This window comes from Lethenteron reissneri, chromosome 25, assembly GCF_015708825.2.
Source record: "Lethenteron reissneri isolate LAM-NWPU_2019-01 chromosome 25, ASM1570882v1, whole genome shotgun sequence".
NCBI lineage: Eukaryota > Metazoa > Chordata > Hyperoartia > Petromyzontiformes > Petromyzontidae > Lethenteron > Lethenteron reissneri.
The window spans coordinates 9,301,270-9,315,511 of record NC_083803.1 but is presented as its reverse complement, the minus strand read 5'-3'; the positions used below and the strand labels follow the sequence as shown (position 1 = coordinate 9,315,511).

Genomic DNA, 14,242 nt, shown 5'->3' with positions numbered 1-14,242 from the left:
GCATGCCAAGTTTTTTTTTGCCGGATAGAGGGGCTTAACGGGCATGGCACGGGCTAGAAAAGAGATGGAGTGATGTGGTACATGACGATGACTGGAACCAGCGGTGTCAAGATCAGCCTCTCTGGAGGAGGCTCGTGACGGACACTGCTGGAGGGCAGAGGAGCAACGCTCACAACAACGAGCGGAGTGCCGGGCGAATAAAACAGCAAGTTTGCACAGTAGGGGGCACTGGTGGTGCATCTGCCAGTCATCTCAGTCAACCGATGGCTCCTGGGTCTGTCCCGTGACCTGCCAGCGAGCATTCAACACTTCATTTTGTCCAAAAAGTGCACATAGCCTGGCACCAGGCGCCACTTCGTGACGAATGGTGCTTGTTGATACACGGAGGGCATCTCCTAAGTTGACTCAGCCTTATATGAGCACTGGGTGCAGTGTGTACACATCAAGGGTGTGGTGTTGCTTGCCCACGCCATCGTGCACCGTGCCGGCCTTTGTAGGTCCTCGCGAACAGCACTTGCCCCAACAGTATGTTACATATTAGATGGGCAATTTTTGTCTTGTGACATCGCGTGTAATCGGGTGTGCGTACAGGATGGGATTTGGGGGAGCGGTGGCGATTTGACTATCCGCACTGCATTATAGGGCCGTCCATAAGTGACGTCACACGATTTTGGACGATTTTTGACCCCCCCCCCCTCGTCACACGGCGTCACAAAAAGTCAGACCCCCCCCCTCAAAAATGACGTCACAAAGCTCTGCCCCCCCCCCCGTCCCCAAATAAAACCTGCTTCAAATCGCTTTAAACTATTGTCATTGTAGTGCGTATTTAATGTGGCGCTGCACTCTGATGTCGTGGGAGAAAACATTTATTTAAAAGTCTATTTAATTAAGTAGAACGTGTTTATATTTATTTAAAGTTGCGCATTTTGATGTGACGTCACGTTTCTCAAACACCCCCCCCCCCCTCGTCATACATCGTCACAAATGTTTGACCCTCCCTCCCCCCCTAGGTGCGTGACGTCATTTATGGACGGCCCTTATGAACCCGGTGGATTGAGTTTAATTCTCGCCCACGGCTCAATATGATGAGTGGCAAGTATCTTGAGCCGGTCCTGGGACCAGCCTCCACTGTCTAGCCAAGTGTGCCCAAGACTGTCACGGCATGAGACATTCACACAGCAGCGTATTGACAAAGGGTCGCAAATCATCGCTTCGTGTTACTCATATGGGTTAATGGTGTGTGTATAACAGGGGCACTAATGGGATCAGTCACCCACACTATGATCCACGTGGTGATGTGGATGCTCGTGTGGGTGAATGAGTTCTGTATGTGTGTGTGGGGGGGGGGGGGTCATGGCGATGTGGCTGTGGGTTGACTAATGGGGTCAGAGTGATGTAATGGCGTGGTGACTCAATTTCCTGTAATGGGCTGGACTGGGTTCAGGGTGTTCATCGTGAACAGCCGATTCAAGGTTCATGCACCAAATGTACTCAGCGATACGATGAGCGTGCTGTATTGGGCTTCACGGCGATGTTTGTTGTAGAGTGCTGTACAACGAGGAGGATCTGGACAAGTATGTGTTTAAGGGTTGGCGTTTTCAGTTCAGGTTAAATATTGTTTTTGTTTTAAAGCGAAGTGAGAGACCAGCATGAATCTCGTTCGCAAGAGTGACCTGGGGCGTCAGTCTGCCAGTCGGGTGGAAATCATTGGTTTGGAATTTGCGGGATTTTTTTATACATTTTTAAAAGTTTTTTTATTTCCTAATTTGCCAGGCGCAATAGAGTGTGTGTCATCAGGGTGGCCCTGGATGCTGTGACAGGATGCCGGATTCCTGCAGTATAAATCATGGTTCTGATGCACGCAGAGCCCTTTTTCGATCCACTGCTGGATGTTGAGGGCATCCCCACGCCGTTTGATGTTTCACGGAAAGGTTGATTTTTTTTAAATGGGGAGTCCTAAGACGATGCCCCCTCGTGGTCACAAGGATGATTTGCGTAACGCAACAATGAACATTTCGCGTCTTTCCTCCGCTTATTCCACGAACCGACCATTCGTTTGAAGTGTATTTTATCTGTTACACGGATGATCCCGTGCAGCCAGTTGCCCGGCTATTTTCATCCGCGGTGAGTGAGCAAACAGCAGCAACAGACGACTTCGCTTGAACACGTCGGCTTTCGCGACCAATATCATCCATAATACAGGTTTTGTTGTATTTTAACGACTTCACGATTGCAGAGAACGAACACAGCCAGGGGGCGGGGTCCTTTTGAGCGCCTCCTTCACATCCACAACTTTTTTTTGTCACCAACCAGGTCGCTCATTCTCATTCTCTGTACATCCCAAAAAGTGTAGCGTCAGATTCGAACGTCGGGAGACCATCTGCTAACCACCCTACCTACCTACACTCGACGCATGGGTAGCCAAAGTTAACGAGAAGAAGAAGAGCCATTTCTTTTTCGAATTCGGGACAAAACTCAATATTTTTCCAAAATTGCCCACGTGAATACCTGTAACACACAGCACGTCACGAAGCAGTCAGCGAAGAGCCGCATGCCGCTCCGAGCCCTGCGCTACATTGAACACCGCGAAGGGCGAATATCAGCGTGGCAATTGCTCCGATTGTTGAATTAATTCTTATCGTCGTGGCCAACATTCCTTGATTTTAATCTTAGCAGTGTCAAACCGCGTAGAGTCGAAACACGCTTTAGATAAAAGCCGCGTTGGCCAAGGCTTTTCCGATACGGACACACACGAGCCAAGGTTGAGCGCCGTGGTGACGAAATCTTAACTTTTTCTCGCCCAGTATAACTCAGAGGTTGTGGGTTCGTACCCGACCCCTGCCACTTGTATCATTTGCAGTTTGCGTGGTTGTGTGGATTTCTTTTTTATCCGCGCCCTCCGATTTTCCCCTCCACATGTAGACATTTGCGATTAGAGTATTTGGCTGCTATACATTTCCACGTGATAAGCCACTTCGTTTGTGGCCAGGTCACTTCTGAAAAATAGCCATATACTGTGGCTCTGTGGGCCTTTACCTGGTAACATAAAATAAACGTTGTTTAGTTTGGCGAGGGACCGGGCTGGCCTTTTTATTTGGGCGTGAGAAACACAACATGGAAAAGCAAACAAACATCAACGTTGCCCGATGTATCAATGTTTATTGCCCAAACCGAACAAAAACGGATTCTGCCAGGGTACAATGGAGTCTGGAATGGTTTCTTCAGTCTGCAGGGGCCTCCCGTGATAATCGCTTCGGGTTTGCTGGGCTGTTCATTCCAGCAGAGGGCCCAATGTAAAATGAGTCGTAGAGGGGTGCGTACCTTGTGTTGATTTTCCAAGGTGAGTGGCCATGAATTGCAATGAAAGCAAACATCGATAACGTTTTATGTAAGCGTGAGCTGTCGTGGTTATTTCACTTTGTGTTTTTTTACCCTTCAAGCCGGGGTTTGAAACGATTTGTCGGATCACAACTCAATTACCACGGCAACCCCAGAAGGGAAGACCTTGTGGACCCTTCTGATAAGGGTCAGATCCTTGGACCTCGGATTGGCGGAGGGGGTGAAACGCGGAGATACTCTGGGAATGCGTTTATTTCCGGATGCTGCCTTAATGGATCCTTTGTTTATGCTGCGTGAAGTTCACTGCCACCTTGATTTATTACCAAACTTAACTGCCTCTCGCTTACCGTTTTAAAGCCGGATGAGCAACGGGATTTTTGAAACACACACACACACACCTCCAAGTCATGTTTAACCTTGCATCGTGTATTACTCTGCAGTGGACTTTAGCTCCAAACTGCAATGCTAGAACTGTGCTTAGCACGGATGGCTGATGCAATCTTGTTCGTGTTCAATGACCGCTAATTAAACTACATTGTAGAATGTAATTGATGTGAAGGCATCCAATGCACCATTCAATAGCCCATTTTAACTAAAATCTGGGCATTGTCAGTGAAATATGCATGAGATGGCATCAAGAAGCTGCAAGCATCCGGCAGGTGCATTTTGGGATGTTTGCGGCCAATTTATCAAAACAAGAGCGAAAAAGTACTCTGTGGAAGCATCTGCTAAGATGTGCGAGGTCTACAAGTAATAGCGGAGCCAGGATTTTCACTAAGGGGGGGCAACCCCTCCAGCAATGAAAAATGATAGAGGAGTTGTTAGTAAGTAAGGACTTGTCCCTTGCCTTTTATTCGACGCGTGTGCGGCGATGGCGCAGCCATCGATCGAGGGTCGAATTCGAACCGCGTCGTGTGATCGGCATCGCGCTCGCTGAAGGTGAATGCCTTCAGGGAAGTCGTGTACTGTATACGCAACTGTGCACAATTTTGAGTCACTTATAACTGCTTTGCCGTTACTTATTGCCAATTATGGACTCAGACTATTGTCTTATCTTGATTTGAAGCTTTCGTGACTGAAAGGATTCATATTCTTAGTTTTTTTCGGTAAAGTCACGTAGGTAAAACATCAAAATTAATGAAAATAAAATAAAACAAAAATCACGACGTTTCGGAGGCAACACAAGTCTCCGTCATCAGGTGGGACCGTCACAGCCGAATTAGCTGCATCAAGTGAGGCAATGATTCAAGATGTAATCCCTTATAAGCAAGTTGAAGGGGGGAGGAGAGGGGGGGGGGTCATCAGAATGTGGTAGCCAATGAATGGAAACGTATCGGGAGGGAGGGGGGCAGGGCTCAAAGACAGCACGGAGTGCTCAACACATGGGGCAGAGAGGGGGAGGGGAGGCCTGATACACATGAAAGTTTATACCAATTGGTATAAACATGGGCATTTTCGTTCTTTTGTCTTTCATGTGTATCAGGCCTCCCCTCCCCCTCTCTGCCGCATGTGTTGAGCACTCCGTGCTGTCTTTGAGCCCTGCCCCCCTCCCTCCCGATACGTTTCCATTCATTGGCTACCACATTCTGATGACCCCCCCCCCTCTCCTCCCCCCTTCAACTTGCTTATAAGGGATTACATCTTGAATCATTGCCTCACTTGATGCAGCTAATTCGGCTGTGACGGTCCCACCTGATGACGGAGACTTGTGTTGCCTCCGAAACGTCGTGATTTTTGTTTTATTTTATTTTCATTAATTTTGATGTTTTACCTACGTGACTTTACCGAAAAAACCTAAGAATATTGTTTTATCATCTAATAGAGTCCCTGGCACGTATTAACAAAAAGGTCAAAGCCGGTGTCTTCGTCAGACCACAGATAAAGAAGATCCTGGAGTGCAATGAATTCCCCAAGAAGCTCTCTAGTAAGGAGAAAGCGGCTTGGAACAGCTTTGCCGCAGTGGTTCGTGGCTTCCTGGGCAATCACAAGGTCGAAAACTATGTGGAGCTGGTTGAGACTGGTGAAGAACTACGGCACAATGGGCTGTAGGATGTCCCTCAAAGTCCATATCCTTGATGCTCATCTTGATAAATTCAAGGAGAACATGGGAGCGTACTCGGAGGAGCAAGGCGAGCACTTCCATCAGGATATACTGGACTTTGGACGGCGCTACCAAGGACAGTATAACGAGAACATGATGGGAGACTTCATTTGGGGACTGATTCGTGAAAGTGATTTACAGTATAATTGTAAATCTAGAAAAACTTTCCTAAATCTTTTGTAGTCATTTTTGTATTACTTTACTATAAATACATGTTAATTTTGATTCATATGTTGTTTTTTTAGACTTTATGTAACCGAAAAGAGACAAATTCTCCCGTTTTCTCATTGGAAATAGGTGCATTTCAAAATATCACTGTCCTGGTCATAAAAGCAAAGTTTGTGGGGAATAATAGCCATGTTCTATACTTTTTAGGCATAAGCAATTACGAAATAACACTTACTACCCAGGAACACAATTTTTGTTACATAGTGTAATAGGTTGAAATAGGGCGGCAGATTATAGGGGTTTTTTGCAGGCCCTACAGCTCTCCGACATAATTGGTGTTGCTGGTAATAGTGCCGTGGATAAGAGGCCTTATGTGCTTAATGATTTTAACGTAACTGCACGTGCTTTTAGTATGCGCTTTAAATTAAATGACGTCAATTAGCTTGTACAGTTTTATCAAGTGAACATGAGGAAAATTAATATCCTGTATTTCGACATCATTGACAATTCAAATTATTAAAATACTGGTATGTTAAGTATAATGCTAAAAGTATGAATGCTGTTAATGTGATGCATAAATAAGGTAAATTAAACTTAAAAGTGTAATTTTCAGATATTTTATTGTAAACACTTTCATACCAATAAAAAAAGGAAATAGTAAAAAAGAAACATTTCGACAAATGCTGATGTCCTAAAAAGTAACAGTTGGATTCACGTGAGCACCTGCAATTTATTTTATGGCAACATCTCGATCAGATTTGATCTACTGCATAGGCCTTGCTACAGATTCACAAATACTGTTTGTGATACACCATTGACTAAAAGGTATCTTGCAATTAAACATGAAATGCTGGTGGCAATGTTGATCCAAGCACATGCCGAAGTAGGGCCAACGTTGCATATTTACTGGGCTACTGCTCAAGACGATCGCAATAAAAATGCAACATTACAAAGACAGGCATGACGCATTCAACATCGCCGGTTTCTTGCAGATTCTTCAATTTAGAATTGTCTTCCCAGATTTGTCACAAACACCACGTTTTTGGTCAAGATCAAAGCTGCCATTTATGCTTTCAGAATCAAGCGTGGCGTTCAAAATGCTTCTCCGGATGCGGTAAAAATATATGCTCTTACATATATGCGTGATACAGTCGGTTGATCGTGTGTGCCGAAGCGAAACACGCAATCACAAGACGTTGCACTCCAGCAGCCTTCACCCCCATGTGTGGGCAAAGTTTACACAGCGATTGAGATCCAGTGGGCTGACCGGCGTGACCACGTTCGGAGTCAAATGTCTGTAGAAGAATGCGCTGGGAAAATAACTCGCTTGAGCACAAGGGTAAACAGGCGAATATCAACTGGCCAGTTTTTGGCTGGCCATGGAAGAAAGACAGCCACCGCATCGTGCACTTTCAGATGCACTTTTGCGGCCGTCTTAAACGCTCTTCCTTCCGATATTAGGAAGCCACTGGAGTTATGCACTTTTAAATTTAGATTAAAAACTCATTTCCTATTATCACGGTTGGCTACGTACAGTGCGAAAGAAGTTCAACATATGTACATACAACTGGGCAGCCAGTGGGTGTACAGAAACTATACACTGGATGGTGGCAACAAGAGGCAAGGATTGGAACAGTGATGTGAGATCAGACACTCACACTGGCTTAAAGTTGAACTGCCACCAGAATATCGAAGGCAGCGGCACCAAATTGCAGAGGTAATACAACATTGCCTTTTAAGACGTGACGAGGATGCACACATTGCAGACATTTGACAAGTAACCTTTGCTGGAATTAAGGTGGAGTTGGCCTGGGCTTTGTTTGCGAACTTTCTCTTGCATTGAGCAACAAAGTCTCGGGTGCTCTTGCTGCCAGAGTCGGGTAAATGGATAGGGGTGTGAAACGAAGCAGCCCCCACGTGCCCCTCCTCGGCTGCGCCGGTCTCTGTGTGGCTTTGGAGGGGATTGCAACGGAGGTGTCGCCCCTGCGCTGGAGTTCACTCCCAGCCGCCGGTCAGCTTGTGGAAGAGCTCTTCGTCCAGATTGTCGTCCTGCTCCTTGGAGCGCGTCGACATGAAGATGTAGCCCCCGATGTACTCGTGCACCACCTTGCAGTCGGCGCTGATGCAGTTGAAGCCGATCTTCACCTCCTCGTCAAACTCGATGATCACCTGGCGCGCGAAGACGCGGCGAGCGGGGAAACGCACGAGCACAACGGACAGCCAGTTACAAAAACAGTCATCTTAAGACGATGAAGAAGTGGCGTTTTGTTATCTGTTGGCATGTGACATCGCGAGTATATAATAACTTTTGAAGAATGGTTTAATGGCCACGTTATATGTCCTACATCGTATGAGAGTAGATTATGCTTTAAGCAAATGCTGTGCAATTCATATGCAGCTGTTACCTCTGGCATCCCATAAAGCCTGCCATTATTCCAGCTGATTATGTATCACGTGTGGGAGTACGTGAGGCTTTGGGTGGCTTACCCGTGCAATCGTGGCACATCACTCATCCATGTATAAATTATTACTCTAAAACGTTGCCCCCTGAGTGATAGAACGTCAGGAGACTGCTTTAGGTCACAATAAATGTTGGGGTCAGATACGCGCAAGTACAATCTGTGTTGTGCACCCACCTCCACCCGATATTTGTATCTTCAATTGCCTGATGATGCTGTATGTAACCATCAGTGAAACGTCGAAACCAATTGTTAAATGTTGTGAGATCACTCTCCGAAACACTCGTGGTGCTTAAAGCAGTAGTAAACCTCGGCACGTTTGTTCATCACGTGACACCTTTATTAATTGGCTTTGTGGGGTGGAGGAGGGTGTACGACACACATTATACTTATGCAGAACATGTGTGTATACTGGAAGAATTTGATGAGCTATAAAGCTACTTTTCACAGATGTCCAGTCGACCCACAATAATAACATTGGCCGCGAAAGTCTACGTGTTGAGGAGGCTGCTGTATTTGCGCGCACCTGCTTGACCTCCCAGTTGACGTTCCACTGCTTCATGTTGTTGAAGCGCCAGGTTTTGATGGCTTCGCCCGTGTTCACGTCCTGCCGAATGATGCGGTTGTACGCGATGCCCAGGGCGTCATCCTTCTTGCTGCCACGGAACCTGCCACAAGTCGAGCACGCTCCGATCGTAAAGGACCACGTACAGGATGTCTGCAGATGGCTACGTGTTATAACAAAGCTGGGTTTCTCATTGTTATTATTAGCTTAACATGCATACAGTTGCGTTCCTGAAGAGCACTGCGTTATGGAGAAATCACGTTATAATAATATAAATATAGGGTAAAGCACAGTCCGCGATGACGCTGTGAGATGCGTATGCAGGCTGAACAAAGACTGAGATGCGTGGGTAGCATCTGGAAACATCCAGCAGCATACCGCCTTGTGTGTGATGCTACGCCGAGGCAGCCGTACAACCGCTTATTCCTACTCTCGCGACTGTAGTTCTGTTCACCAAATCGCATTATAGCCAATTCGCGTCCGCGTTAAGAAAAAAATGTGTTCCCCAATACATTCATCGCATCATATCCAATTCGGGTTCTGATAACACGCGTTGTAGGAAAACAGACTACTCTCACAGCTTGTCTAATGCGTAGTTTATCGTGCGTTGCATGCGGTGTGTGTCTGCACCGGGGCTCATGGGCCAGGAAGTGCTGGGCTGAAGAGGATGGGGAGGGGGGGGTGGAAATTGGACAGAGAGCTGCATTTATTCCTTGCACCAAGGTCCATACCAGCCATGCCTATGCCACAGAGCAAGTCTCATTGGCAACACTGTTCAAAAACATTTTAAAGAATATACAGAAACGAATCTGCGAGTGCTTATACGGGGCCTATAACGATTAATTTACCTCTGGAAATAATAATATTACTCAAAATACACACATCTATTTGTACATGTGAGGATCCGTCACAATTTTTGTAAACGACGTTACCTTTAGGATAACAAAATAAATTACAACTAAATGAGGCAAAAGGAACCTGAATTCTCATAGTTGATCGATTCATTTAATGCAGCAGAGATGGGGAATTCACACCTGAACCAGTTAATTTACAGTGAAATCTTCATAATGCAACAAAAAATAACTCCAAATTCCGCGTCCTGGCCAAGCATTGGGCATGCTGGGGAAGGTCATGAGCCTCGGCAGGTCGAGGTGACCTCGGTGGGCTCGGGGGCTGGGAGCGGAAGGTGATTATCTGCCTGTATCATCTAGGTCGACTCAGCCTCAAATGATGTGTAAATGTCGCCACTGGGGAGACGAGACAAAGGCGGACGGGCGTGGTGCTGGCCACCTGCCCCCCTCGTGTGCCGTGCCGGTCTTTATAGGTGCTCACAAACAGCACTCGCCCCAACAATCTGTTGCAAAATATAGCATCCACTAACCTCACGACAAAGTGAGCGATGCCAAAATCGGGCAGCGATTGCCATGCCTGGATGAACTTCATCTTGGCCTCCACTAAGGCCAGGTTGGCCACGTTCTGATGAGCCTCCATGATGCGAGCGGCAAGCTTGGTGGGGGGAGGGGGGGGGGCAAGGAACAGAGGCACAGCGTGAGCACCACCACAGCACAGCCAGCTCACGTTCAACCGTCACTCTCTCCGCTCCCGTCACCCCGCACTGCACGGGCTCATAGAGGAACCCTCTGCAGCAATGCGACTCGCAACCTCCTCCTCTCAACACCAAGGGGCAGGACCGTCACTGCCAGCCATTGCTTCTCCGTGGCTGCCCCTGCCGTCTGGAACACGGCCATTCATCGTCGTCGTCATCATCATCGTCGTTCTGCTGCTGCTGCTGCACATTCAAAGCAGCAGCAGCAGCGGCGGCGTTCAATCTGCACCGACTTTAAGAGATACTCAAAGGCCCCGCTTCTTTCGCCTGACCCTCGAGTGACACTGAGCTTGGCTCAGAGTCGCGGTCATTCAATATACAGAGGACCGTCGAGTTTGGGCAATAGTTGGCAGCAGCGCATCGCGTGGCTGCCTTCCCGCTCGTCTGCGGTTCCTCCTCGCGCCACTCGTGAGTCGTTCTCTCTCTGCGAGAGCGAGCGAGCGAATACCGTGCCGCGGCGGCTTGTTACAACTTGATGTTGTATTACGTCTGTGAAACACTGCGCACGTTAACTAATAGGGGTTTTCCCCTTTTTTCTTGCAACAAAACTGACACCTTTTGCAAGGAATCATGCTTACATTAACCACAATACTTGCAGTCAAATGCAAACAAAAAACAATGACGCCAAAAGGTCGAACACCATATGAGACTAGGCTCCAAAGAAAGCGGTCTCTGGTGTGGACCAATCAGTTTCAAAGACAATGCATACATTATCGGAGTATTGTTTTTTGTTTGCATTTGACTGCAAGTATTGTGGTTAATATAAGCATGATTCCTTGCAAAAGGTGTATTTTGGTACTGGCAAAGGAGGTCCCATGATGACTGCGCACGTTATGAATTGCAACATTGATATTATTATCATCATCGTCATAAGCCAGCGGTGGGGAACATACAGCTCTCGCCATCCGTCTCCCGCTCCGGGCCCCCACCTGCTTCGTCTTGATCTTCTTGGCGTAGCGCGGCGACACGAAGCACTCGGGCGTCATGTCGGCGGCGCTGATGCTCTGGCTGGAGATCTGGACGTCGGGGCTGATCTGCTTCATGCGGAGGAAGGACAGGATGCTGTCCACCTCGCCGTGGTACGAGCTGTCCGCCATCGTCTTGCCCTTGGAGGCAAGGCGGCACGCCGCCATCCAGCGGCCGTACTGCTCCTCCTGCACGCGCCGGGCGGGGAAGTTTCAGAACGTTTCGTTGCGAGCGACACAGTTAGACAATGGCAGTGGCGTAACGATCTGCCCCCTATCCTGTCCCCCCCTTCTGATTAAATTACTTATCACGATTCAGGCTGGACTCGATTTAAGAATCTAATATTTGTTTTTACTTTACACAGATGAAGAGAGCAGTGGCTTTAGGGGTCACATTAATCCATTATGCATTTTGACGGATGTGTTGCGGGGTGAATTATTATATTGGTTCATGCATCGTTATGCCCCTAAAAGCTACACTTATTATTCAATCTATTATAATCTATGTTCGTGAGTTATATGCACCGGTTGAACATTTTCGTCTACGGGCATATTAGCATGTTGCTTTTCACAACCATATTTGGCTTATCAAAGGCAAACCATCCTGCTCTCGTTGTCTTAGTGTCATCGTTTTGATTTTGGTCAGACTTCAGCAGTTGCCCTTGGTACATGTTCCTGCCGTGTTTTTCAGCTGTGTCTCACCATCAATAATGTATTCTTTTCAGCAGTTGTGGACATTTTAATGACAGCATATCGGTTGTATAAGACAATACTTTTACACTGGTGAAGAACCTGCTGTCAATGAACCACTGATCCTCTTCACATACAGTTTACTTAGTGATAATAATAATAAAAATTGAGAAGCCCTTTGTAGATCCACTGCTGGATGAATTCCTCCCCCAAGCTGTACACTATCACGTGCATTTTCGTTGGAAGGTCATGGGGTTATAATAGTAACTCGGGGGGGGGGGGGGGCTGCGGGGGGGGGGCTGCGGGAATGTTTGTGTTCTGCATTTCAACCTCACTTTATTTCCCCTTTTGTTTAAATAGCAGATTTCAGAGGGCGTATACATCGAGTCCAACCCACGATGTACCAGCGTCAATGATTGACAGGCTCAGTAACAGCAAACGACCGAAGTGAGTGAGTGCGTGTGTTGAGTACTTAGCGGTGGTCAAACGTTACATTGTCACAGCGCAGCCAGATTTCATTCATGCCTTCGGGAACCGGGATCATCAGTTTGATGTTGAACCTCTGTCCAGAGATGTTGACATCGGGTGCAACCTCACAGCCTTGGGGAGGAAAAAAATAAGGAAACAATCATTGTTTTGGAGTTGACGATGGCTAAGTGGCAACGTGCAGAAATAGTGCCACTCATGATGAGGCTCCTTATCATTCTCGGATGCTTGAGATTAAGTGACATTGCCTCGAGCTCAAAGTCAAACTTTAGCACTCAAGTGAGAAACATAATGGACAGCTATATTTAATAACAGTGCAAGCCATGAATATCATGTTCTGATGTTATGTAATTGGTGGAGGAGCGGGGTGGATTTAGAGATTAAAGGGAGAATACAATTCAATAATTTGGAGCCTTTTATCAATTCACTGCTGGGTGATGGTCTCCCCATTCAGTGTCAGTCATCGTGGTTTTTGACCACACTTCACCACGCTGGTCAGTGCAGCTTTATCAGTGAGGGAGGCAAGGATCAGGTCAGATATCACTCGCCACCGACAGCCGTGGCTCGGAATCGTAAGCGGGTCGCCGGATTCATAGCGCAGTGCACCAATCGCTGCATCCCCGCTCCACTCAGGGAAAAATAATTTTTTTTTACATAAACAACAGTCGTGCCAGGAATGGCATCGAAGCCAAATGGCACTGGTTCTTTCAGAGCGGAACGTGTTGGGAATGGGAGCTGCATGAGGCTCGGCTGCCGACTCCTCGTACCCTTGAGGTTCATGGTCTGCAGAGGAACCCCCGCGCTGTCCTCCTTGTTCTTGTAGCAGGTGATGCAGGTGTCCTTGAAGACGCACCAGTAGAGCTTGTAGCCCTTCAGCGTCAACCTCTTGGGCCTTGAAACACAACATATGGTTGGGGTTTTTACTGGGCCCTTCACTCATTTACTTGGGGCCAAATCGCCCTGAGTGGGCTCATTTTCGTCAGATTTTATAAACGCAGCAGGCTTGAGCCTGGTTAGTACTTGGATGGGTGACTGTCTGGGAATACCAGATGCTATAGGCTTGGGGTGCAAGCCTGCCACTGGCAGTAGACTCTGAGTGGCGCTTTCAGAGTTATGCCCTCGCGCGGTGGATTGCCTCCCACATGCCACTAATTTGTGGAGATGGCCAAGCGTTGCAATCCAGGGCCCTTATGACAAGGCGAGTGTTGTTTCTTTGGCGGCAAATTGGAAATTGAGCTGTATACAAAACGATTAGTTTCCCATCATATCATGGGTCTGCGTGTATTTAAGTCCATTGTCACGATGTGGAAATTTCACACTGATGATGACTAATTTCCTTCCTCGTGTTGAAATGTCTCACAAAGAAAATTTTATTTAAATCACTTGCCCCACTTCTTGTCTTGAGAAGTAAAGCGGCAACGTTTTTTGGCGTAGTTTTAAATATAAAAAAGCAGAAGCATGTAATGCATTGTACTAAGACCACTCAGAACAATGCATTTAGTCAGTCACATGTATATTGAACTTCTTTCGCACCGTACGTAAGCCAACGATGCAAATCGTAGGTGCTGAATAACTTAGAAGTGTGCTGGATACGGCAGAACCCGGGCATGAAAATGTTGTCGTGGGCCCCATGCACTTACTTGAACACCCATGTACACCCATGCACTTACTTGAACACCCATGTACACCCATGCACTTACTTGAACACCCATGTACACCCATACACTTACTTGAACACCTTGATGTAATCATCGAGCTGTGGGATGGAGGTTAAATCTCCCTGCAAACACACGCAACAAAAAAGTTCAACTTCAGGGAGCACACGACCTGCACTCAATAGTAGTCGCAACATAAACATTTGCA

General features: G+C 47.1%; 1 protein-coding gene across 1 annotated transcript in view; it reads right to left on the bottom strand.

Annotated features, from left to right (window-relative positions):
* Window positions 1-6,211: 6,211 nt before the first annotated feature.
* LOC133347165 (fermitin family homolog 2-like) overlaps window positions 6,212-14,242 on the bottom strand; it is a 28,119-nt gene continuing 20,088 nt past the window's right edge. Inside the window, exons 9-15 of the mRNA XM_061559202.1 lie at window positions 14,110-14,159; window positions 13,147-13,271; window positions 12,387-12,493; window positions 11,168-11,392; window positions 10,014-10,138; window positions 8,594-8,735; window positions 6,212-7,777 (exon numbers count right to left, since the gene is read on the bottom strand). Of these exons, the coding sequence (XP_061415186.1) occupies window positions 7,604-7,777; window positions 8,594-8,735; window positions 10,014-10,138; window positions 11,168-11,392; window positions 12,387-12,493; window positions 13,147-13,271; window positions 14,110-14,159 (948 nt within the window). The 3' untranslated portion in view covers window positions 6,212-7,603. The remainder of the gene's footprint in view (window positions 7,778-8,593; window positions 8,736-10,013; window positions 10,139-11,167; window positions 11,393-12,386; window positions 12,494-13,146; window positions 13,272-14,109; window positions 14,160-14,242) is intronic.